The 26,896-nt window shown below is 50.2% G+C and overlaps 1 protein-coding gene across 2 annotated transcripts in view; it reads right to left on the reverse strand.

Moving 5' to 3' along the window:
- LRP3 (LDL receptor related protein 3) overlaps positions 1 to 26,896 on the reverse strand; it is a 91,195-nt gene that overhangs the window by 34,750 nt on the left and 29,549 nt on the right. For both annotated transcript variants that reach the window (XM_063945989.1, XM_063945988.1), the window contains exon 2: positions 8,744 to 8,794. In XM_063945989.1, the coding sequence (XP_063802059.1) occupies positions 8,744 to 8,794 (51 nt within the window). The remainder of the gene's footprint in view (positions 1 to 8,743; positions 8,795 to 26,896) is intronic.

The raw sequence follows: 26,896 nt of genomic DNA on the forward strand, positions 1-26,896 counted from the left end.
TAGGCTGATTAATGTGAAACGAAGAAACCACCTTCGGCAGAAATTGTTGACGAGTCCTCAATTCCGCTCTATCCACATGAAAAATCAAATATGGGCTCTTGTGAGACAAAGCCGCCAACTCGGACACTCGTATGGCAGACGCCAAAGCCAAAAGCATGACCACTTTCCAAGTGAGAAACTTTAACTCAACCTTACGCAAAGGTTCAAACCAGTGAGACATAAGAAACTGCAACACCACTTCAAGATCCCACGGTGCCACGAATGGCACAAAAGGAGGATGGATATGCAGCACTCCCTTCACAAAAGTCTGAACCTCAGGAAGGACGGCCAATTCTTTTTGAAAGAAAATAGATAAAGCCTAAATCTGTACTTTGATGGAACCCAATTTCAGGCCTGCGTCCACGCCTGCCTGCAGAAAATGGAAGAAACGACCCAAGTGAAACTCCTCCAGAGGAGCCGCCTTGGTTTCGCACCACGACACATACTTTCTCCAGATACGGTGATAATGTTTTGCTGTGACCTCCTTCCTAGCCTTAAGGAGAGTAGGGATGACCTCCCCGGGAACACCCTTCCGAGCTAAAATTTGGCGTTCAACTTCCACGCCGTCAAACGCAGCCGCGGTAAGTCCAGAAACAGGCAGGGCCCGTGCAGCAACAGGTCCTCTCTTAGAGGAAGTGGCCAGGGATCTTCCACTAGTAATTCCTGAAGATCCGGATACCAGGACCTCCGTGTCCAATCTGGAGCGACGAGTATTGCCTGAACCCTTGTTCGCCTTATGATTCTCAACACCTTTGGAATGAGAGGAAGCGGAGGGAAAACATACACCGACTGAAACACCCACGGAGTCACCAGGGCGTCCACTGCACTGGCCTGGGGGTCCCGTGACCTGGAACAATACTTTGGAAGTTTTTTGTTAAGGCAAGACGCCATCATGTCTATCAGAGGAATTCCCCAACGCCTTGTCACTTCTGCAAATACCTCTTGATGAAGAGCCCATTCTCCTGGATGGAGATCGTGTCTGCTGAGGAAATCTGCTTCCCAGTTGTCCACGCCCGGAAGGAAGACTGCTGACAGAGCGCTCACATGCTTTTCTGCCCAGCGGAGAATTCTTGTGGCTTCCGCCATTGCCGCCCTGCTCCTTGTTCCGCCTTGGCGGTTTACGTACACTACCGCTGTTATGTTGTCCGACTGGATCAGGACAGGGAGACCCTGAAGAAGGCTCTTCGCTTGCAGGAGGCCGTTGTAAATGGCTCTTAACTCGAGAACATTTATGTGGAGAGAAGATTCCTGACTTGACCATTTTCCCTGGAAACTTCTTCCCTGCGCGACTGCGCCCCTGCCTCGGAGACTTGCATCTGGGTTCAGCAGGACCCAGTCCTGGATTCCGAAACATCGTCCCTCTAGAACAGGCATTCCCAACCATGGTCCTCAAGGCACACTAACAGTGCATGTTTTAGTGATATCCAGGCTTCAGCACAGGTGACTTAATTAGTAGCTGTTATTTTGATTAAACCATCTGTGCTGCAGCCTGGATATCACTAAAACCTGCACTGTTGGTGTGCCTTGAGGACTGTGGTTGGGAATGCCTGCTCTAGAAGGTGAGAGCCTTGTAGCCACCACAGGAGAGAGATCCTGGCCCTGGAAGATAGACTTATTTTCCGGTGCGTGTGAAGGTGAGACCTGGACCATTTGTCCAGCAGGTCCCACTGAAACACTCTGGCATGAAACCTGCCAAACGGAATGGCTTCGTAAGCCGCCACCATCTTCCTTAGCACTCGAGTGCATTGATGAATCGACACCCTTGTTGGTCTCAAAAGCTCCTTGACCATGGTCTGTATTTCCAGAGCTTTGTCCTCCGGAAGAAACACTCTCTGAAGCTTCGTGTCCAGGATCATGCCCAGGAAGGGCAGCCGAGATGTCGGAATCAACTGAGACTTTGGCAAATTTAAAATCCAACCGTGATGTTGCAGAACCGTCAGGGAGAGTTCCACATTTTTTAGCAATTGTTCTTTTGACCTCACCTTTATCAGGAGATTGTCCAAGTACGGGATAATTGTGACCCCTCGCTTGCGAAGAAGTACCATCATTTCTGCCATAACCTTGGTGAAAACCCTCGGGGCCGTGGAAAGCCCAAACGGCAACGTCTGAAATTGGTAATGACAATCCTGCACCGCAAATCTCAGGAAGGCCTGATGCGGAGGATATATCGGGACGTGTAAGTAGGCATCCTTTATGTCGACTTACGCCATAAAATCCCCCCCTTCTAGGCTGGAGAGCACAGCTCGAAGAGATTCCATCTTGAACTTGAAAGTTTTCAAGTATGGATTGAGGGATTTTAGGTTCAGAATCGGTCTGATCGAACCGTCCGGCTTCGGTACAACAAAGAGGCTCGAATAGAACCCTTCCCCCCGTTGCGACGGGGGAACGGGGACAATGACCCTCTGTTGACACAACTTTTTTATCGCAGCATTTACCACTTCTCTTTCTGGAAGAGAAACTGGCAAGGCCGATTTGAAAAAGCGGCGGGGGGGCATCTCCTGAAACTCCAGCTTGTACTCTTGGGACACTATGTCTAAGACCCAAGGATCCAGGGCTGACTGAAACCAGACCTGACTGAAGATTCGGAGATGCGCCCCCCCCCCCCCCCGGCACGGACTCCCGCAAGGGAGCCCCAGCGTCATGCGGTGGACTTGGTAGAGGCGGGGGAGGACTTTTGGTCCTGGGTGCCTGACACTGCAGGTAACTTCTTTCCCCCTTCCTCTACCCTTTGTAGCGAGGAAGGACGAGCCCTTACCTCTTTTGTATTTATTAGGCCGAAAGGACTGCATCTGCTGATGGGGCACCTTTTTCTGTTGAGTGGGAACATAAGGCAGAAAAGATGACTTACCCGCAGTAGCGGTAGACACCAGGTCAGCAAGGCTGTCACCAAACAAGACACTACCTTTGAAGGGGAGAGCTTCCATATTTTTCTTGGAGTCGGCATCAGCATTCCATTGATGGATCCACAGCGCCCTCCTGGCCGAGACCGCCATGGCATTGGCTCTTGATCCCAAGAGGCCAACATCCCTCGCCGCATCCTTTAGGTAATCTGCAGCGTCCTTGATATAACCAAGAGTCAAAATGTTATCCTTATCAAGGGTATCCATATCAGAAGCTAAATTATCAGCCCACTTAGCAATAGCACTTCTCACCCATACAGACGCCACTGCAGGTCTGAGCAATGCACCAGTATTAACGAAAATGTCTTTCAGAGTCGTCTCCAGCTTGCGATCCGCCAGATCCTTGAGAGCAGCCGTGTCAGGGGACGGAAGCGCCACCTTCTTGGACAAACGGGATAAAGCCTTGTCGACATTTGGAGACAACTCCCATTTTTCCCTGTCATCAGAGGGGAAAGAATACGCCATAAAAATTCTCTTGGGAATCTGCCACCTCTTGTCCGGCGACTCCCAAGCTTTTTCACAAAGAGCATTCATTTCATGAGAGGGGGGGAAACTTCACCTCAGGCTTTTTCCCTTTAAATAGGCAAATCCTAGTGTCCTGAACAGCAGGTTCGTCAGAGATATGTAAAACATCTTTAATAGCCACAATCATGTACTGAATACTCTTAACCACCCTTGGGTGTAAAGTAGCCTCATTAAAATCGACATCGGAATCAGAATCCGTGTCGGTATCTGTATCTACCATCTGGGTAAATTAACGTTTTTGTGACCCCGAGGGGGTCTGTACCTGAGCCAAAGCATCCTCCATGGATTTTCTCCATGCTTGTGTCTGAGAATCAGATTTATCCAGCCTCTTGGACAATAAAGCCACATTAGCATTAAGTGTACTTAACATAGTAACCCAATCAGAAGTCGGCTGTGTCGACAGAGCCATTTCCAGACCCTTTTCTGCTCCCCCAGTAACTTCCTCCAGGGAGGAACACTCAGCCTCAGACATGCCGACACATAGTACCGACACCCCACACTCACACTGGCCAAGTGGTGCTACCTTTTACTTGTGAGGAGCTTGGAGGTCAGGGCCAGCGTCTCTGCAGTAGCTGTGGAGAGAAGAAAATGGCGCTGGTGAGCTGTGCGTCTAAGCCCCGCCCCTTCCCGGTGCGCTGTAGTCCCGCTAAAAAAATCAAATGTGTATGCTGGCGGAGGTATTAAATACGGTGCCCGGGCACCGAATATTCCTTTTTGCCAGCCTATAATGACCCCAGTAACCTGCTGCCCAGGGTGCTCCCCCCCCAGCGCAATGCATCCTGTAAGTGCCGTTGGTGTGTGGGAGCATGGAGCGCAGTGCGACCTCTGCGCTGTGCCGTTACTGAAGTCTTCTGCCGTCACTGAAGTCTTCTGTTCTTCTCACACTCACCCGGCTTCTTTCTTCTGGCTTCTGTGAGGGGGGTGACGGCGCGGCTCCGGAACAAGCAGCTAGGCGAACCAAGTGATCGAACCCTCTGGAGCTAATGGTGTCCAGTAGCCTAAGAAGCAGAGCCTTTAACTAAGAAGAAGTAGGTCTGACTTCTCTCCCCTCAGTCCCACGATGCAGGGAGCCTGTAGCCAGCAGGTCTCCCTGAAAAAAAAAAAAAACCTAACAAAAGTCTTTGTAGAGAAACTCAGCAGAGCTCCCCTAGTGTGTGTCCAGTCACTCCTGGGCACAAAGTCTAACTGAGGTCTGGGGGAGGGGCATAGAGGAGGAGCCAGTTCACACCCAGTAAAAGTCTTTTTTAGTGTATCCATGTCTCCTGCGGATCCCGTCTATACCCAATGGTCCTTTTGGAGTCCCCAGCATCCTTTAGGACGTAAGAGAAAAGAAAAAAAAAGACATGTTGGAGGGGGAGGAGATGTGGAATGGTCAGAGGAGATGTGGAATGGTCAGAGGAGATTTTTGAGGATCAGAGGAGATGCGGGTGGGTCAGAGGTGGGTCAGAGGGGATGTGGGTGGATCAGTCGAGATGCAGGTGGATCAGAGGAGATGTGGGTGGATCAGAGGAGATGTGGGTGGGTCAGATGAGATGTGGGTGGATTAGAGGAGATGTGGGTGGATCAGAGGAGATGTGGGTGGATCAGAGGAGATGTGGAAGAGTCAAACGAGATGCGGGTGGGTCAGATGAGATGTGGAAGAGTCAGACGAGATGCGGGTGGGTCAGATGAGATGTGGAAGAGTCAGACGAGACGCGGGTGGGTCAGAGGGGATGTGGGTGGATCAGTCGAGATGTGGGTGGGTCAGATGAGATGTGGGTGGATCAGAGGAGATGTGGGTGGGTCAGATGAGATGTGGGTGGATCAGAGGAGATGTGGGTGGATCAGAGGAGATGTGGGTGGGTCAGAGGAGATGTGGAAGAGTCAAACGAGATGCGGGTGGGTCAGATGAGATGTGGAAGAGTCAGACGAGATGCGGGTGGGTCAGACGAGATGCAGGTGGATCAGAGGAGATGTGGGTGGATCAGAGGAGATGTGGAAGAGTCAGACGAGATGCGGGTGGGTCATACGAGATGCAGGTGGGTCAGATGAGATGTGGGTGGATCAGACGAGATGTGGGTGGATCAGACGAGATGTGGGAGTGTAAGAGGAGATGTGGAAGAGTCAGACGAGACGCGGGTGGGTCAGAGGAGATGTGGGTGGGTCAGATGAGATGTGGGTGGATCAGATGAGATGTGGGTGGATCAGAGGAGATGTGGAAGAGTCAGACGAGATGCGGGTGGGTCAGACGAGATGCAGGTGGATCAGAGGAGATGTGGAAGAGTCAGACGAGATGCAGGTGGGTCAGATGAGATGTGGGTAGATCAGACGAGATGTGGGTGGATCAGAGGAGATGTGGGAGTGTAAGAGGAGATGTGGAAGAGTCAGACGAGACGCGGGTGGGTCAGAGGAGATGTGGGTGGATCAGACAAGATGCAGGTGGGTCAGATAAGATGTGCATTTATAAAGTAATACCACAGGATGAAGCCCATTCTCTTGGCACATGACTACGTACTTTAATGGACAATGGGGGTAATTCCAAGTTGATCGCAGCAGGAAATTTTTTTAGCAGTTGGGCAAAACCATGTGCACTGCAGGTGGGGCAGATGTAACATGTGCAGAAAGAGTTAGATTTGGGTGGGTTATTTTATTTCTGTGCAGGGTAAATACTGGCTGCTTTATTTTTACACTGCAAATTAGATTGCAGATTGAACACACCCCACCCAAATCTAACTCTCTCTGCACATCTATATCTGCCCCCCCCCCCCCCCCCCCCCCCCCTGCAGTGCACATGGCTTTGCCCAACTGCTAAAAATGTTCCTGCTGTGATCAACTTGGAATTACCCCCAATATACAATATTCAAAATGGACAAATCAGATCCTCTCTAATGAAACAGGAGACATCTATATCCTACAGGCGGCTATTGCTGCATTAGAATTTTAGTGACACGGAATTACACAGCCGCTTCCCTGCGGTTGTGCAATTCCTACCAAACATGACCCAGGCTCATAGTCTTTTTCCAGGCTGACTCAGTGGGCGCACTGCAGATTAAATAGAGCTGTGCCCCTAAAATCCCATTTCCTACTGTATGTGTAATGTGCATTCCTCCCCGTTCCACAGAGCACAGCTGTAGGGAATGGGCAATTTACGCACGTGCACGATTTACATGGCAGCAATTCAAAAAGAAATTAAAAATCCCCTGGCATAAAAGTTGCATTGCAGCAACTTGTATAATGATCCTTATGCTCCTCTTGCCTTAGCCTTATACGTTACCATAAATTAAACGTGTGCTACTATGGAATATAAGAAAAACGGATTATGGGGGTAATTCCAAGTTGATCGTAGTAGGAAATTTTTTAGCAGTTGGGCAAAACCATGTGCGCTGCAGGGGGGCAGATATAACACGTGCAGACAGAGATAGATTTGGGTGTGGTGAGTTCAATCTGCAATCTAAATTGCAGTGTAAAAAAAAAATAAAGCAGCCAGTATTTACCCTGCACAGAAACAAAATAACCCACCCAAATCTAACTCTCTCTGCAGATGTTATATCTGCCCCCCCTGCAGTGCACATGGTTTTGCCCAACTGCTAAAAAATTTCCTGCTGCGATCAACTTGGAATTACCCCCTATGTGTTTTGAGAAAACTGGTGGAAAATCCCCCAAATCATCACAGATCCACTGAAGGACCTGGGAATATATATATATATATATATATATATATATATATTATTTTTTTATATAAATGTTTTTTTCTCCTTCATTGCTTTCTATATACAGACTCAGGGAAACTTGTCACACAGCTTCAGACTGATGGTAACGCAATGCTCTATTGCTTTGGATGGCTTTCGTGCTGTGTGAAACAAACGTGTTAATTCATTTGATGTGGTAAACCTGCACCTGCTAATCGGAGAGGAAAGAGTTTACAACTGAAGGGAATATAACGGATTTCACAGGTGTTGTTCTCACTTCTGCTACACGTGACACAACTGCAGCACGATGTTACACAAGGGTGGTCATTCCGAGTTGATCGCTAGCTGAATTAGTTCGCTGTGAAGCGATGAGGCAAAAAAACGTCACTTCTGTGCATGCGGCGCAATGCGCACATGCGACGTACTATTACAACGAACGATGTAGTTTCACACAGGGTCTAGCGAAGCATTTCAGTCGCACTGGCACGCGCAGAGTGATTGGCATGAAGTGGGTGTTTCTGGGTGTCAACTGACCGTTTTCAGAGAGTGTTCGGAAAAACGCAGGTGTGCCAGCAAAAATGAGGCGTGGCTGGGGGAACGCACGGCGTGTTTGTGACGTCAAAACAGGAACTGAACAGTCTGAAGTGATCGCAAGCGCTGAGTAGGTCTGGAGCTACTTTGAAACTGCACAAAATTATTTTGTAGCCGCTCTGCGATCCTTTCGTTCGCACTTCTGCTAAGCTAAAATACACTCCCAGTGGGCGGCGGCATAGCGTTTGCACGGCTGCTAAAAACAGCTAGCGAGCGAACAACTCGGAATGACCACCTAGACCTGCTACTTCCATGGACCTGTGAGCTCGCCCTTCTAGCGGGACCCTCAGACAACACTTACTTATCTCCAGGGGCCCCGCAGTGACGCACATATCAGCATGAGCTCAGGCAGCAACCAAGCTTACCACCCGTACACACCTAGATGCGCCGACACATCAGCCATTGGCTGTGCTGCAGGGCCGACATGAATATGTCTGTGAACAATGACGTTCAAGGACATGTCATGTGTACACACCGGCCGACGGGCTCCCTACACTGTATATCAGCCGATATAACGGCCAGTCTGTACCCATCATTAGACAAAGGAGACAACTGCTATAGACGCATCAAGCGGAGGACAAGCTAAGTGCTGTTGTGATCAGGACACAGAGGAAGACAAAAGTACATAATGCGCCATATTAATTTATGATTGCGCCATGTGTGGGCGGGGGAGGAATAAAGTGGAATGTTTGGCTGCTGAGAAATGTGAATGCTTTGTACACAGAATACTTCAAGTCAGTGGGCCCAATTCAGAACTGATCGTAGATGTGCTACATTTAGCACATCCCGCACAAGTACAAAAGTATTGCACTGCGGCGATACTTTTAGCATTTCACTGGGCTCCTGGGGTGCGCACAGCGCAGTGCGGCCGATGCGCGTGCGCACTCCACAAAGTAATTCAGACTGCGATCGCTGCCGCTGCAGCAATGCCGTCTGAATTACCCCCAGTATCCATAATCGTACTCCATAATCAGTTATATATTTATTTCCTGTGAGCAAAAAGAGAAGTATCTGTCTTACCTGTGAAGGGGAAGGTCGTGTCTACCCATCCAGGGGAGGAGAGCGCGTTAACTGGAGGGAGACAAAACCAAAAAATATAGTGTCAGTATTTCAGTATCAAGTTCTCGCTGGTGGAATATCAGAAGATATATAGAATGTGGATGATCTGTGTATCATATATTTTCATTAAAAAAACACAACACACATATACACACACACAAACAACAGATAGTTTACCTTCCCATCTGCATGTAGTGTACATGAATATTAAACAATGAAAAATTGTATAGAAGATGCATTATTTAATAATATATATGTATAATGTTTATATACATAGATATATATATATATATATATATATATATAATTTTTGTTTAATTATTGAGGTGTATAATATACAGAAAATAATTGTGTTTAGGTTCCTCTGAACATTTACATCATACTGTCTTTTCGACGATCTGCAACAAAGTACAATGAAAGTAGGGAAGTAGCTTTTCTATCTGGGCCACAGTAGTGTAAGTGCATAATATACAATTATAAAGAGTGTACACAGAAATACAGAACAACAACAAAATGGATAGCCAGAAATGAAGCAGAGTGCAGAGACAGGCGACTAACAAACAAATGGTCAGGGCAGGTGGCAAACGAGCGAAACTGTAAACTGGCAAAGTTCATGACTGGTGTTAAAAGAGATACCGTATATACTTGAGTATAAGCCGACTTTTTCAGCACTTTTTTTTGTGCTGAAAAAGCCACCTCGGCTTATACTCGAGTCAGCGTTAGGAGGGACACGGAGAGCGCAGCGCGCGGCTCTCCTGTGTCCCTCCTGCATCTCCGGCGGCAGCGGTGTGTGTGTGTTAAAGAAAGTGCACGAACCGGCACTTCCTTTAACACACGCCGCTGCCGCCGAAGACGCAGGAGGGACACAGGAGAGCTGCGCTTTCCGTGTCCCTCCTTCAGAAGACAGCGCGGGAGCGACGGAGGGTAAGTATCTAGCACTGTGGGGCATATCTGGCACACCTGGCACTGTGGGGCACATCTGGCACTGTGGGGCATATCTGGCACACCTGGCACTGTGGGGCACATCTGGCACTGTGGGGCACATCTGGCACTGTGGGGCATATCTGGCACATCTGGCACTGTGGGGCGCCATATCTGGCACTGTGGGGCGCCATATCTGGCACTGTGGGGCGCCATATCTGGCACTGTGGGGCGCCATATCTGGCACTGTGGGGCGCCATATCTGGCACTGTGGGGCGCCATATCTGGCACTGTGGGGCGCCATATCTGGCACTGTGGGGCACATCTGGCACTGTGGGGCATATCTGGCACACCTGGCACTGTGGGGCATATCTGGCACACCTGGCACTGTGGGGCACATCTGGCACTGTGGGGCATATCTGGCACATCTGGCACTGTGGGGCATATCTGGCACTGTGGGGCACATCTGGCACTGTGGGGCACATCTGGCACTGTGGGGCATATCTGGCACACCTGGCACTGTGGGGCACATCTGGCACTGTGGGGCACATCTGGCACTGTGGGGCATATCTGGCACATCTGGCACTGTGGGGCGCCATATCTGGCACTGTGGGGCGCCATATCTGGCACTGTGGGGCGCCATATCTGGCACTGTGGGGCGCCATATCTGGCACTGTGGGGCGCCATATCTGGCACTGTGGGGCACATCTGGCACTGTGGGGCATATCTGGCACACCTGGCACTGTGGGGCATATCTGGCACACCTGGCACTGTGGGGCACATCTGGCACATCTGGCACTGTGGGGCATATCTGGCACATCTGGCACTGTGGGGCACATCTGGCACTGTGGGGCACATCTGGCACTGTGGGGCATATCTGGCACTGTGGGGCATATCTGGCACTGTGGGGCATATCTGGCACATCTGGCACTGTGGGGCGCCATATCTGGCACTGTGGGGCCCCATATCTGGCACTGTGGGGCACATCTGGCACTGTGGGGCACATCTGGCACTGTGGGGCACATCTGGCACTGTGGGGCACATCTGGCACTGTGGGGCACATCTGGCACTGTGGGGCATATCTGGCACATCTGGCACTGTGGGGCATATCTGGCACTGTGGGGCATATCTGGCACTGTGGAGCACATCTGGCACTGTGGAGCACATCTGGCACTGTGGAGCACATCTGGCACTGTGGGGCATATCTGGCACTGTGGGGCATATCTGGCACTGTGGGGCACATCTGGCACTGTGGGGCATATCTGGCACTGTGGGGCATATCTGGCACATCTGGCACTGTGGGGTATATCTGGCACTGGGCATATCTGGCACTGTGGGGCATATCTGGCACTATGAGGGCTGTGTACGGGTAGAGCTGCATTTCCCACCCTAGGCTTATACTCGAGTCAATAAGTTTTCCCAGGTTTTTGTGGTAAAATGAGGTGCCTCGGCTTATATTCGGGTCGACTTATACTCGAGTATATACGGTAAGTCAATAAACGTGGGTCGCGTCAGCAGCAGCAGATAGAGTAATCATAAACAACTAAATGCTAGGCGAACATCAGACAGAATAGTAAAAAAAAAAAAAAAAACGCAGGAGCACGGCTAGAACAAAATCAGTAACAGACTGGTCTGACCCTGCACCCGGCAACCTGAGAGTGCCACAGATTAGTATAAAAAGCACCTGAGACCAACCACAGCTCCTGCATCAGACTCCAATTACAGCAGGAAGAGACAGGCAGCTGCACCAGGGACGATGAAGAAACCTGAAGAACTGACATAGGGGGTCATTCCGACCCGATCGTTCGCTGCAGTTTCTCGCAGCGCAGCGATTGGGTCGGAACTGCGCATGCCAGCCATCGTTGCCTAGCGATCGCCTCTGAGGCAAAGGAGGTTGCTGGGCGGGAGGGGGCTGGACGGCGGCGTTAAGCCGCCATTTAGGGGGCGCGGTCCAGCCAACGCAGGCGTCACACGCAGCCGCTGCGGTCCAGGGAGCGATGAGTAGCTCCCAGCCAGCACGCTAAAGCTGCGCTGGTCGGGAGCTACTCTTGAAGTGCAAAGGCATCGCCGCTGTGCTATCCCATTGCACTTCTGCGGGGGGCCGGTACTGACATGCGGGGCGGGCTAGCCCTGTGCTGGGCGTCCCCGCGCATGTCAGTGTGAATGATCGTGTGTTAAATTTAGCACAGCTACGATCAACTCGGAATGACCCCCGTAGTACTGTTGCTTCTGTCTCTAAGCCTGACACTAATCCTAAAAAGTCAAAGCACAAACTGTTTAAAAATGTTACTCTGACCTCTTTGGGTCTAGGAGCAGAAAATGTAAGGGTCAGGGTTGGACTTGCCCACAGGGAAATTCCTTGCCTGAGGGCCTTCTCTAGTGGTCAGTAACGTGGTGTAGCAGGATCATGGATGAACTTGGGTGCTTGGTTGTCAACTTTGGAACGTGCACCAGGTGCAGTATACAACCGGGCATGTGGCACATGCTATATTTGCCACATATACACACACACACATAGAATAGAAAAAAAATGACACCATGGTGCCACCCCACTGAAGATGTCCACATGACGCTGGTTCCATTAGCACGTGAGCAATGTGGTAAGTGTAAGCAAGCAGGCATGAGGAAGACGGCCATGGGCGACACCACTGACCTTAGCGGAGGAGGTATTACACTTCACAGTGCCAATAATGAAATGGGGGTGTGGCCACATGGGAATCAGAGTCAAGGGGAGGACTGGAAAGAGGAAACGGGAGGAAGCTTCTGATTGGTGGCCGTCCCTGCAACTGTAAAACTAAGGCCCCTGGTCCCTTACAGGTGTACTGCCTGTACCTGCCTGACAGCGGCCCTGGTAACAGAGTTTATAACATGATGGTGACAATGAGCCGGTAAAGTTGCCAGAGCTATTCAATTAGTGGCCCTTATTATTATTATTAAAAATAAACTTTATTTATAGGGCACCACAAGTGGTCGGCAGCGCCGTACGCAGGGCAAAACAATAACACAGTACAGGGTAAAGCAGTACAGTACAACACAATACAATAGGCAGGTCACAAATAGCACTACAACTCTCAACACAACCACTGGTGCAAGGGGTGCAACGGAAGAATACTGCGTAAGCTGAAACCTGACCCAATAGCGTGGGCGCAGATAACGGGGTCTAGGTCGTCTGAGGAAACAAACAAAGGAGTGGAGTCCGGGGGCAGAGACCCTAAGGAGGATTGGTAGAGTGAAGCTGGTGTGCAAGAGAAGTACAGTAAGTAATGAGAATAGGAGGGCCCTGCTGATGGCGCTTACAGTCTAAAGGTGGTAAGCCCGCAACTAGCTATAGGCCCATGGCAAAGCCTGTCGTTAACTGAATTCCCCCCTTATAGCAGCCTCCACACTCTGGACAATTCTTCAGATGCTTATTTTATTCCTTTCTGAATTATTTCCCTAATTTCTTCCTGTTTCTGAAACTATTTCTAAGAATTACAAAATACACTATAACAAAAACACAGAAGAAAAGGGTCCTGCGCAACGTTCAGTACCATAAGAAAACACAACGATTGTTATCACTATTCCAAAGTCAAGCGTCCCGATTTCAGCTGGACAGTCCCGCTATCCCACCCGCGGACTGCAGTTTCCTGCAGGAGTGAGGATGGAGGACACTCTGGCACAGCTGATCTGCTAGTGGTGAATGGACGCTGTGCGCCTGTGGGGCAGCCCCCCCCCCGTGTGGTTAAAAACAGGGGTTTGACATGCGATCATGCCCCCCACAATGGCACACCTCAGGGGCGCTGCCTAGCAGGTACGATGCCACGCCACTATTTCTTACAAACAAAAAATTCCTCCATGCAATATCAAAAAGTTAGGAAGTACGCAAGCCTACAGCTCTGCGACCCGAGCCATTTTCATTGTTACCCTGCGTAGGTTTTGCCTTCAATAATTATTCTCACAAATGTAATAAAAACAAAGCGGAGGGGCGGGGAATATAAGAATTTAATTTAAAAAATGACTGCAAAAAGTTATTCTGGAATCAATAGCTGGGGTCTGAGAGGGTGGGGCTTCAGCCGACTCTAGCGGGATAGTATTGCAGTGGAAAATCAGGAAAACACAAAACAACATATTGCCTTCATGTTTTTTTAAATTCTGTATTTAAGCTTTAGCAGGTTTTTTTTTTGTAAATAAATGATTTATAGGGGATTTACGGGGAAACTCAAAGGTCACATTGACGCCACTGATGTCGTAGCCACAGCAGCAAAAACACCATATGTCACAGAAACAAATCTATGCGCGTAGGACATGGCAGGATTAGGATCAGTGACTGAAAGGAATAATAAACTGACTAAAAATACTGTGTACATTTAATAAATAAAATTTTACTCACCGGTAATTCTATTTCTCGTAGTCCGTAGTGGATGCTGGGAACTCCGTAAGGACCATGGGGAATAGACGGGCTCCGCAGGAGACTGGGCACTCTAAAAGAAAGATTAGGTACTATCTGGTGTGCACTGGCTCCTCCCTCTATGCCCCTCCTCCAGACCTCAGTTAGAATCTGTGCCCGGAAGAGCTGACATTACTAGGAAAGGATTTGGAATCCAGGGTAAGACTCATACCAGCCACACCAATCACACCGTACAACTCGTGATACTATGCCCAGTTAACAGTATGAATAATAACTGAGCCTCATTTAACGGATGGCTCATAACAATAACCCTGTAGTTAAGCAATAACTATATACAAGTATTGCAGAGAGTCCGCACTTGGGATGGGCGCCCAGCATCCACTACGGACTACGAGAAATAGAATTACCGGTGAGTAAATTCTTATTTTCTCTGACGTCCTAGTGGATGCTGGGAACTCCGTAAGGACCATAGGGATTATACCAAAGCTCCCAAACGGGCGGGAGAGTGCGGATGACTCTGCAGCACCGAATGAGCAAACTCAAGGTCCTCCTCAGCCAGGGTATCAAACTTGTAGAACTTAGCAAACTTGTTTGACCCCGACCAAGTAGCAGCTCGGCAAAGCTGTAAAGCCGAGACCCCTCGGGCAGCCGCCCAAGAAGAGCCCACCTTCCTTGTAGAATGGGCTTTCACCGATTTTGGATGCGGCAATCCAGCCGCAGAGTGAACCCGCTGAATCGTGCTATAGATCCAGCGAGCAATAGTCTGCTTCGAAGCAGGAGCGCCAACCTTGTTGGCTGCATACAGAATAAACAGCGAGTCAGACTTTCTAACTCCCGCCGTTCTGGAAACATAAATTTTCAAAGCCCGGACTACGTCCAGCAACTTGGAATCCTCCAAGTCCCTAGTAGCCGCAGGCACCACAATAGGCTGGTTCAAATGAAATGATGATACCACCCTAGGGAGAAATTGGGGACGAGTCCTCAACTCTGCCCTGTCCATATGGAATATCAGATAAGGGCTTTTACATGACAAAACCGCCAATTCTGACACACGCCTAGCCGAAGCTAAGGCCAATAGCATGACCACTTTCCACGTGAGATATTTTAGCTCCACGGTCTTAAGTGGCTCAAACCAGTGGGATTTCAGGAAATCCAACACAACGTTAAGATCCCAAGGTGCCACCGGTGGCACAAAAGGAGGCTGAATATGCAGCACCCCCGGAACAACGTCTGAACTTCAGGCAGTGAAGCCAGTTCTTTTTGAGAGAAAATGGATAGGGCCGAAATCTTGACCTTTATGGATCCTAATTTTAGGCCCATAGTCACTCCTGACTGTAGGAAGTGCAGGAATCGACCCCGCTGGAATTCCTCTGTAGGGCCTTCCCGGCCTCACACCAAGCAACCTATTTTCGCTATATACAGTGAAAAAGTCTTGCTGTCACGTCTTTCCTAGCCTTTATCAGCGTAGGAATAACTGCATTCGGAATGCCCTTTTCCGCTATGATCCGGCGTTCAACCGCCATGCCGTCAAATGCAGCCGCGGTAAGCTTGGAACAGACAGGGCCCCTGTTGCAACATGTCCTGTCTGAGAGGCAGAAGCCCTGAGTCCTCTGAGAGCATTTCTTGCAGCTCCGGGTACCGAGTCCTTCTTGGCCCATTCAGAGCAAAGAATATTGTTCTCACTCCTCCTTTTATTACAATTCTCAGCCCTTGGGTACGAGAGGAAGAGGAGGGAATACATAGACCGACTGGAACACCCACGGTGTTACTAGTGCGACCACAGCTATCACCTGAGGGTCCCTTGACCCGGCTTAAAACCTTTTTTAGCTTTTTATTGAGGTGGGACGCCATCTAGTCCACCTGAGGCAGTTCCCATCAATTTGCAAACTGCGTGAAGACTTCCTGATGAAGTCCCCACTTTCCCGGGTGGAGGTCGTGCCTGCTGAGGAAGTCTGCTTCCCAGTTGTCCACTCCCGGAATGAACACTGCTGACAGTGCGCTTACTTGATTCTCCGCCCAGCGAAGAATTCTGGTGGCTTCTACCCTCGCCACCCTGCTCTTTGTGCCGCCTTGGCGGTTTACACGAACCCCTGCGGTCTGACTGGATCAGAACCGGTTGGTCGCGAAGCAGGATCTCCGCTTGACTTAGGGCGTTGTATATGGCCCTTAGTTCCAGGATATTGATGTGAAGGCAAGTCTGTTGACTTGACCACAGACCTTGGAAATTTCTTCCCTGTGTAACTGCCCCCCACCCTCGGAGGCTTGCATCCATGGTCACCAGGATCCAGTCCTGAATGCCGAATCTGCGGCCCTCGAGAAGGTGAGCACTCTGCAGCCACCACAGGAGAGACATCCTGGCCCTGGGGGATAGGGTGATTAACCGATGCATCTGAAGAGGTGATCCGGACCACTTGTCCAGTAAGTCCCATTGGAAGGTCCTCGCATGGAACCTGCCTAAGGGGATGGCCTTGTATGATGCCACCATCCTTCCCAGGACTCGAGTGCAGTGATGCACTGACACCTGTTTTGGTTTTAATAGATTCCTCACCAGTGTCATGAGCTCCTGAGCTCTCTCTATCGGGAGATAAATCCTTTTCTGTTCTGTTTCTAGGATCGTGCCTAGGAGAGGCAGATGAGCTGTAGGAACCAACTGCGACTTTGGAATATATAGAATCCAGCCGTGTTGCCGTTACACTTCCAGAGAAAGTGATACGCTGTTCAGCAACTGCTCTCTTGATCTCGTTTGTATGAGGAGATCGTCCAAGTACGTGATAATAGTGACACCTTGCTTCTGCAGGAGCACAATCATATCCGCCATTACCTTGGTTATGACAATCCCGTACCGCAATTCTGAGGTACGCCTAATGAGGTGGATAAATGGGGACATGAAGGTATGCATCCCTTATGACCCGATTCACAATAAAGTCTCCCTCTTTTTAGGCTTGCCCTGACCGCTCATAGCGATTCCATCTTGAACTTGAACCTTCTCAGGTATATGTTCAGGGATTTTTAATGCAATATGGGTCTGACCGAACCGTCTGGTTTCGGGATTACAACATGGTCGAATAATAACACCCTCTTGTTGAAGGAGGGGACCCTTGACCACCACCTGTTAAAGATACAATTTGTGAATTGCAGTTAACACTGGCTCCCCCTCTTGGGGGGAAGCCCGCAGGGCCGTCGGTGAGGGGGCATCTTCTCACAGTCCAGCTTGTATCCCTGAGACACAATATCTATTGCCCAGGGACCTAACAGGGAGTGAACCCACTTGTGGCTGAACTTACGAAGGCGTGTCCCCACCGGGCCTAGCTCCGCCTGTGGAGCCCCAGCGGCATAGGTGGATTTTTGTAGGGGCCGGGGAGGACTTCTGTTCCTGGGAACTAGCTGTGTTGATCCCGGCTCTGACAAGAAAGGACGCACCTCAGACTTTCTTGTTTCTTTATTCGAAAGGCTGCATTTAATAATGTTGTGCTTTCTTAGGCTGTGCAGGAATATAAGGCAAACTAGCAGAATTACCAGCTATAGCTGTGGAGACCAGGCCCGAGAACCCTTCTCCACACAATCCTCAGCCTTCCATATGCCTCTTAAGTCGGCATCATCTGTCCAATGCATATTCTACAGGACACGTCAAGCAGAGATCGACATAGCTTTGACTCTAGGACCCAGTATACTCATGTCTCTTTGGGCATGCTTTATAACTATATATCTATCACTTAAGACAGCATCTTTAATATATTTACTAGGGTCTCAATCTCTGCTGATAAGGTACCTGTCCACGCTGCCACAGCGCTATAAACCCATGCCGACACAATCGCCGGTCTGGGTAGTATACTAGAATGTGCACGCTATCTGCAGGATCCCTGAGAATAGCAAGTGCTACCGTCTGTGCAAACAGGACACCCTAGGGGAAGATTCTCAACACATCCTGGCCCTAGTGGGGAAAGGATACAGCCTGAGAATTCTCTTGTGGGAAGCTGCCGTCTCTTGTCTGGAGATTCCCGCTCTTTTTCCTCATGAGAGGAGGGAAATTTACCTCAGCATTCTTCCCCTTAAACATGTGTACTCTCGTGTCAGGGACAGATGAGTCATCAGTGATATGCAAATCATCTTTTATTTCAATATCATATATTGAATACCTTCTAGCCATCTTGGCTGTAACTTTGCATTATCGTAGGCGACAGTGGAGTTAAACTCCGTGTCGATACCAGTGTTTGTTATTTTGGATAGTGAGCATTGTGAGACTCTGAAGGTCTCTGTGACATAGGGACAGACATGGGTAGATTTCCTGTCTGTTCCCTAACCTTTTGTGCAATAAATTCACCTTAGCACTTTCACATATCCAAACAGGTGTCGGCGTTGTCGACGGAGACACCCTTTCACACACATATCCGCTCTATCACCTCCTTAGAGGAGCCTTTTACCTCAGACATGTCGACACACGCGTACCGACACACCACACACACAGGGGATGCTCTATTTGAAGACAGTTCCCCCACAAGGCCCTTTGGAGAGACAGAGAGAGAGAGTATGCCAGCACACACCCCAGCGCTATATGACCCAGGAATCACACAGTAACGTAGTGTTAACCCAGTAGCTGCTGTATACATTGTTTTTATGCCAAATTTATGTGCCCCCCCTCTTTTTTCACCCTTTGTGTACCAGGATACTGCAGGGGAGAGCCTGGGGAGCTTCCTTCCAGCGGAGCTGTGAAGAGAAAATGGCGCTGGTGTGCTGAGGAAGAAGGCCCCGCCCCCTCAGCGGCGGGCTTCTGTCCTGTTTCTGACTAAAAATGGCGGGGGTTTTACACATATACAGTCACAGACTGTATTATGTGTATTTTTATGCCAAAGGTATTTTTATTGCTGCCCAGGGCGCCCTGCACCCTACAGTGACCGGAGTGTGTGGTGTGCTGTGGGAGCAATGGCGCACAGCTGCTGTGCTGTGCGCTACCTTAATGAAGACAGGAGTCTTCTGCCGCCAATTTCATCGCTTCTCTTCTGGCTCTGCAAGGGGGACGGCGGCGCGGCTCCTGGAACGGACGATCGAGGTCAGGCCCTGTGTTCGAACCCTCTGGAGCTAATGGTGTCCAGTAGCCTAAGAAGCACAAGCTAGCTGCAAGCAAGTAGGTTTGCTTCTCTCCCCTCAGTCCCACGTAGCAGTGAGTCTGTTGCCAGCAGATCTCACTGAAAATAAAAAACCTAACAAATACTTTCTTTCTAGCAAGCTCAGGAGAGCCCACTAGGAGCACCCAGCTCTGGCCGGGCACAGATTCTAACTGAGGTCTGGAGGAGGGGCATAGAGGGAGGAGCCAGTACACACCAGATAGTACCTAATCTTTCTTTTAGAGTGCCCAGTCTCCTGCGGAGCCCGTCTATTCCCCATGGTCCTTACGGAGTTCCCAGCATCCACTAGGACGTCAGAGAAATACTGTGATAACTGATAAACAGAAACAAATATACAATACACTGCGTAACGTAACCATGGTTATGCTGCGATCCGCGCGGACATGCCAGTGCCCAGGTTTATGGAACGGTTTCGTTACAATTAATGTAACGGTTTCATTACCTGAGGCTTTGATTAATTCAATGGCCCTCATTCCGAGTTGATCGCTCGCTAGCTACTTTTAGCAGCCGTGCAAATGCATAGTCGCCGCCCACGGGGGAGTGTATTTTCGCTTTGCAGGAGTGCGAACGCCTGTGCAGCAGAGCGGCAGCAAACACATTTTGTGCAGAACAAGACCAGCCCTGTAGTTACTTATCCTGTGCGATGATTGCTGCGACGCGTGACACGGTAATGACGTCAGATACCGGCCCGGCCACGCCTGCGTTTTTCCAAACACTCCCAGAAAACGGTCAGTTGACACCCAGAAACACCCTCTTCCTGTCAATCTCCTTGCGTCCGCCAGTGCGACTGAAAGCGTCGCTAGAACCTGTGCAAAACCACAATGCTCTTTGTATCCGTACGCCGCGCGTGCACATTGTGGTGCATACGCAGGCACAGATTTGCAGTTTTTTTTAAATGATCGCTACGCAGCGAACAACGGCAGCTAGCGATCAACTCGGAATGAGGGCCTATATCCATATAAGTAACAAATAAGACACACAACATTACAGAAATTCTATTAACACACTAACAATTTCCACTAAAGCAGTCCACCTCGCATGGGGTGGGTGGGTGATAGGGTGTGTGGTTCATAGGGTCAACCACACTTAGGTTGACAGTGTCTAGGTCGACCACTATTGGTCGACAGTGACTAAGTCGACACCTAAAACAGGTCGACATGTGCAAGGTCGCCATGACAAAAGGTCAATGTGGGGGTTTTTTTGTGTCGTTTTCTTCATATAGAGTGACCGGGTACCCCAATTAGTGCAGCGTTCCCCTCGCATGGCTCGCAGCGAGGTACCTTGCTGCGCTCGGCACAGGTTACCGTTCCCGATCGTGGTTCATGTGGATCGTAAAGTATGAAAAAGTAAAAAAAAATAAAAAAAATTGTGAAAAACTTATGTCGACCTTTTGTCACATCGACCTACTGACCATGTCGACCTAGTGCATATCGACCTAATGACTGTCGACCTAAGTGTGATTGACCGAGAAACCGGATACCGGTGGGGTATATGCATTGGGATAGATGGGTTGAAAATAAATTTTTAGGATGGTTTATTGGTCCTTTAACGTACTGGCTGAAGATACGTTGGGAAATTCATTTTTAAAAGTCCAATTTTGAAAGGGAAAATGTAATTTAATAGATACAAAAGGCAAAGAGTTAGATGCAAACTCGGTGTAATTGTTTTGATAGAAAAAAAAGACTATTAGGCATTAATAAAACTTCTCTATAATAGCGCAGAAGCCACTCCCCCAGGGCCGTGATGAAGGTTATGAGAGCAGTGCAGTCACACAGAGCGCAGGGTCCAGAGGCTGGCATCATTGCTGCTCCATGGGACCTGCATGTGGCCTGTAAGGTGCCTGGAACAGCACAATGCATCCAGACGGACACCCTGCATCCAGTCCCACTCCAGGTGGACACCCTGCATCCAGTCCCGCTCCAGGTGGACCCCCCTGCATCCAGTCCCGCTCCAGGCGGACACCCTGCATCCAGTCCCGCTCCAGGCGGACACCCTGTATCCAGTCCCGCTCCAGGCGGACACCCTGCATCCAGTCCCGCTCCAGGCGGACACCTTGTATCCAGTCCCGCTACAGGCGGACATCCTGCATCCAGTCCCGCTCCAGATGGGCACCCTGCATCCAGTCCCGCTCCAGGCGGACACCCTGCATCCAGTCCCGCTCCAGATGGGCACCCTGCATCCAGTCCTGCTCCAGGCGGACACCCTGCATCCAGTCCCGCTCCAGATGGACACCCTGCATACAGTCCCGCTCCAGGCGGACACCCTGCATCCAGTCCTGCTCCAGATGGCCACCCTGCATCCAGTCTCGCTCCAGGCGGACACCCTGCAACCAGTCCCGCTCCAGATGGCCACCCTGCATCCAGTCTCGCTTCAGGTGGACACCCTGCATCCAGTCCCTCTACAGGCGGAAACCCTGCATCCAGTCCCGCTCCAGATGGACACCCTGCATCTAGTCTCGCTCCAGGCGGACACCCTGCAACCAGTCCCGCTCCAGATGGCCACCCTGCATCCAGTCTCGCTTCAGGTGGACACCCTGCATCCAGTCCCGCTCCAGGCGGACACCCTGCATCCAGTACTGCTCCAGGTGGACATCCTGCATCCAGTCCCGCTCCAGGTGGACACCCTGCATCCAGTACTGCTCCAGGTGGACACCCTGCATCCAGTCCCGCTCCAGGTGGACATCCTGCATCCAGTACTGCTCCAGGCGGACACCCTGCATCCAGTCCCGCTCCAGATGGCCACCCTGCATCCAGTCTCGCTTCAGGTGGACACCCTGCATCCAGTCCCGCTCCAGATGAGCACCCTGCATCCAGTACTGCTCCAGGTGGACACCCTGCATCCAGTACTGCTCCAGGTGGACACCCTGCATCCAGTCCCGCTCCAGGTGGACACCCTGCATCCAGTACTGCTCCAGGTGGACACCCTGCATCCAGTACTGCTCCAGGTGGACAACCTGCATCCAGTACTGCTCCAGGCGGAAACCCTGCAGCCAGTCCTGCTCCCCCAGGTGCAGGCGGGCACGAGGGCCAGAATCGCGCAGGCCTGCAAAGGTGCATCAGATCCTCTCTCTATGTCAGCAGAGCATTTTCACACACTGGCATTGCACTTGCTCTGCAACAGCTGCTAATTGTCTATCCTTACTAGAAAATGATGTAGAAGGATCTGTGCAATCAAAATTCTCTCCAATTAAATTGCTCGGCTGGAAACTTATGTCCTCATTGACCGGGAAGGGCTGGCTTAGTCCTACAGTCTGACGAACATCTGCAAGACAGGATCACACAGATTCGGCAAGGCCCCAGCCTGCAGGCCTGACAGTAAATGTCCCCTTTAAAAGCTTGACATTTAGAACAACGTTGGCCATCTAGGTGGGCAAGCCGGCTCTTATCTTGCAGCCTCACTCCTTCATCTGGATTGGAATTTAATTAGCAAGCCCCGAAGGCTAATCCGGGGAAGCCATCTCCGCAGCCAGTCAGTAAATATTCTGCAATTCTCTCACAAATGAGCTAATTCTTCCCATCAATGGGATAATGATCAGTCAGGACTGATTTCTGAGCAGCAGAGGAGCACAAGATGTAAGAGACGGGAGTGAGAAGCTGTCTCAATATTGACTTTAGACTATTGCCAGCAAGAATACACTTTGCCAAATTGCTGCAGGATTTGGGCTGTAAGCGCCGCCGCTTCATTGCTATTATATTTCTTAAACGTGGTCGGGAACCCACCTGCAAGGATGGAGGCAGCTGCGAGGAATATGGAGGGGGGAGGGGAACGGTGAAGTGCTTTAATTAAGACTTGCATAATGATAAAGGCTGCCAGGCAGAAACCTCTTCCGTCTGGATCCAGGTGCTAATGTGATAACATCAATATAACATATTAAGCTGTTCCAGAGCTGCTCAGACTGTCAGCTCACGCTCACAGAGGGGCTTATTCTACATGGGACGCAGCCATTTCATCTGCGCAGCAGTCACACCGCTCATGTGTCCCCAGTTTGTTTGCAGAGAGACGCAGATCAAATTTAGACGCACAATAGCAGAAATGTAAGGGGGGGGCATTCCTATAGGATACCCGGGAGGTAACAGGGGAGTAGATATACGGAGCTAACACTGATGTGGGAGTGGCGCCGAAAGCTGCTGCGTACAAAGACACTGAACTGGAGGCCATACCCACACGGAGAAACCACACGTGCTGGTGCAAGGTTTCGGCATATCATCGTCTACGGACGCTGACAGTGGGTATCTCAGTTCTTGGACATTCGGAAGCTGTACACCAGGACAGGGCAGTATAGAGCCTGGCTGGGCCCAGGTACTTTTCAAGAGGCGTGGCCTAATCACAGGAGGCGTGGTCATGCAGCCTTAGAAAAAAAAATGCTGAAAAAAATTTGTATTTTAAGCGCCTCCCTGGCTACACAGCAGCGTGTGCTGGGCTGAGGAGAAGAGCTGCAGCTGCTGCTGCCAGGTAAGGGGGCCCAGGGCACCCACTGGGCCCCTCCATCAGACCTGGTCCCGGGTACTTTGTACCCTCACTCCTCTCTCTCTGCACCACTGCACCAGGAAAGGACTTTGTTAGATGAAACACCAACAAAAAGCATACCAGACATGGATGCTGTAGCTTCCCACTCAGAACCAGGCCACAATGCTTTGGGAAAAGGACAGACGTACAGGTATACCAGCGTGTGCTGTAACGCAATATGCGTTACCGGTTCCACACATAATGTATGAGACTATAGGTCACGCTGCCTTCTGAACTTTATAATAAGTATTAGCATTTCACAACGCATTCAGGGAGGTATTGACAGATAGCTCTATTTTTTTGCGCGCCTTCCGTGCATTTATTAATGTGAGAGAAGCATAATAAGAGTTTATACAAGCGGTCACAATGACATGTAACAGTCCTTACGGCAAGTCTGCCAGAGCGGGTGGGGGAGCGCTGGCATATACAGGTACCGCTCTGCGGACCCCTACCCCCCTATCACAGCATGAATGTAGACTAATGACCTTTACACAGATGAACAATCAATATACAAAGGAATTTATACATTAGTAATGTGAATTATAAGTAATAAGATTTTAAACCTACCGGTAAATCTTTTTCTCCTAGTCCGTAGAGGATGCTGGGGACTCCGTAAGGACCATGGGGATAGACGGGCTCCGCAGGAGACATGGGCACTAAAAAGAACTTTAGATATGGGTGTGCACTGGCTCCTCCCTCTATGCCCCTCCTCCCAGGGCCGGATCAAGGGGGGGGGGGGCGAACGCCCCTCCTAACTGTCATAGCCACGCCCACTTACATGAGGTGGGGGCTGCTGCCAGGTGATGGTGTGTGGCTGCACTAACATCCCTCCCCATCCTCCGTGTTCCTGTGGCCCCTAGCCCCATCTGCCATCATCACATGCCGTCACCCCCACCTTGGGCAGTGTGTGCCGCCCATCGGTGTTAGTAGTTACATGTGCCCAGTGTGTGTGTGTGCTACATAAGAAGTACATGTGCAGCCTAGCAATGCTATCTATGCTCTTTAGAGCATTAATTGACAGTTGGTACAGGAAGTGGAAGGAGTAATGAATGTAGGGGAGGAGTCAGGAATAAATAAACCGCCCCCCCTAAAAGAAAAGTCTGGATCCGTCCCTGCCTCCTCCAGACCTCAGTTAGAGAAACTGTGCCCAGAGGAGACTGACAGTACGAGGAAAGGATTTTTGTTAATCCAAGGGCAAGATTCATACGAGCCCACACCATCCACACCGTATAACATGGAATATACGAACCAGTTAACAGCATGAAACAAAACAGCATCAGCCCGAGACTGATCAAAACTGTAACATAACCCTTAAATAAGCAAAAACTATATACAAGTCTTGCAGATGTAGTCCGCACTGGGACGGGCGCCCAGCATCCTCTACGGACTAGGAGTAAAAGTTTTACCGGTAGGTTTAAAATCTTATTTTCTCTTACGTCCTAGAGGATGCTGGGGACTCCGTAAGGACTATGGGGATTATACCAAAGCTCCCAAACGGGCGGGAGAGTGCGGATGACTCTGCAGCACCGATTGAGCAAACATGAGGTCCTCATCAACCAGGGTATCAAACTTGTAGAACTTCGCAAAGGTGTTTGAACCCGACCAAGTAGCAGCTCGGCACAACTGTAATGCCGAGACACCTCGGGCAGCCGCCCAAGAAGAGCCCACCTTCCTAGTGGAATGGGCCTTTACAGAATTTAGTAACGGCAATCCAGCCGTAGAATGAGCCTGCTGAATCGTGTTACAGATCCAGCGAGCAATAGTCTGCTTCGAAGCAGGAGCGCCAACCTTGTCGGCTGCATACAGGACAAGCAGTGCCTCTGTTTTCCTAACCCGAGCCGTTCTGGCCACATAAATTTTCAATGCCCTGACCACATCAAGGGACTAGGAATCCTCCAAGTCCCGTGTAGCCACAGGCACCACAATAGGTTGGTTCATATGAAAAGAAGAAACCACCTTGGGCAAAAATTGAGGACGAGTCCGCAACTCTGCTCTATCCACACGGAAAATCAGATAGGGGCTTTTGTGAGATAAAGCCGCCAACTCCGACACTCGCCTTGCCGATGCCAAGGCCAACAACATGACCACTTTCCAAGTGAGATATTTTAATTCCACCGTTTTAAGTGGTTCAAACCAGTGAGACTTAAGGAACCGCAACACCACGTTAAGGTCCCAGGGTGCCACTGGAGGTACAAAAGGAGGCTGAATATGCAGCACTCCCTTCACAAAAGTTTGGACTTCTGGGAGAGAAGCCAATTCCTTCTGAAAGAAAATGGATAGGGCCGAAATCTGAACCTTAATGGAGCCTAATTTTAGACCCAAATTCACTCCCGTCTGTAGGAAGTGAAGGAAACGGCCCAAATGGAATTCTTCCGGAGGAGCATTCCTGGACTCACACCAAGATACGTACTTTCGCCATATACGGTGATAATGTTTCACTGTCACGTCTTTCCTAGCCTTTATCAGAGTAGGAATGACCTCATCCGGAATGCCCTTTTCCGCTAGGATCCGGCGTTCAACCGCCCTGCCGTCAAACGCAGCCGCGGTAAGTCTTGGAACAGACAGGGCCCCTGTTGTAACAGGTCCTCTCTGAGAGGAAGAGGCCACGGATCTTCTGTGAGCATTTCCTGCAGTTCTGGATACCAGGCCCTTCGCGGCCAATCTGGAACAATGAGAATTGTCTGTACTCCTCTTTGTCTTATGATTCTCAATATCTTTGAGATGAGTGGTAGAGGAGGGAACACATAGACCGACTGAAACACCCATGGTGTCACCAGGGCGTCCACCGCCACTGCCTGAGGGTCCCTCGACCTGGCGCAATACTTCGGTAGTTTCATGTTGAGGCATGACGCCATCATGTCTATCTGAGGCAGTCCCCACCGACTTGCAATCTCTGCGAAGACTTCCTGATGAAGTCCCCACTCTCCTGGATGTAGATCGTGTCTGCTGAGGAAGTCTGCTTCCTAGTTGTCCACTCCCGGAATGAAGACTGCTGTCAGGGAGCTTACATGATTTTCCGCCCAGCAAAGAATCCTGGTGGCTTCTGCCATTGCCACTCTGCTCTTTGTTCCGCCTTGGCGGTTTACATGCGCCACTGCGATGATGTTGCCTGACTGGATCAGAACCGGTAGGTCGCGAAGTAGATTTTCCGCTTGTCGAAGGGCGTTGTATATGGTC

The sequence above is a fragment of the Pseudophryne corroboree genome, chromosome 11 (genome assembly GCF_028390025.1).
Source record: "Pseudophryne corroboree isolate aPseCor3 chromosome 11, aPseCor3.hap2, whole genome shotgun sequence".
NCBI lineage: Eukaryota > Metazoa > Chordata > Amphibia > Anura > Myobatrachidae > Pseudophryne > Pseudophryne corroboree.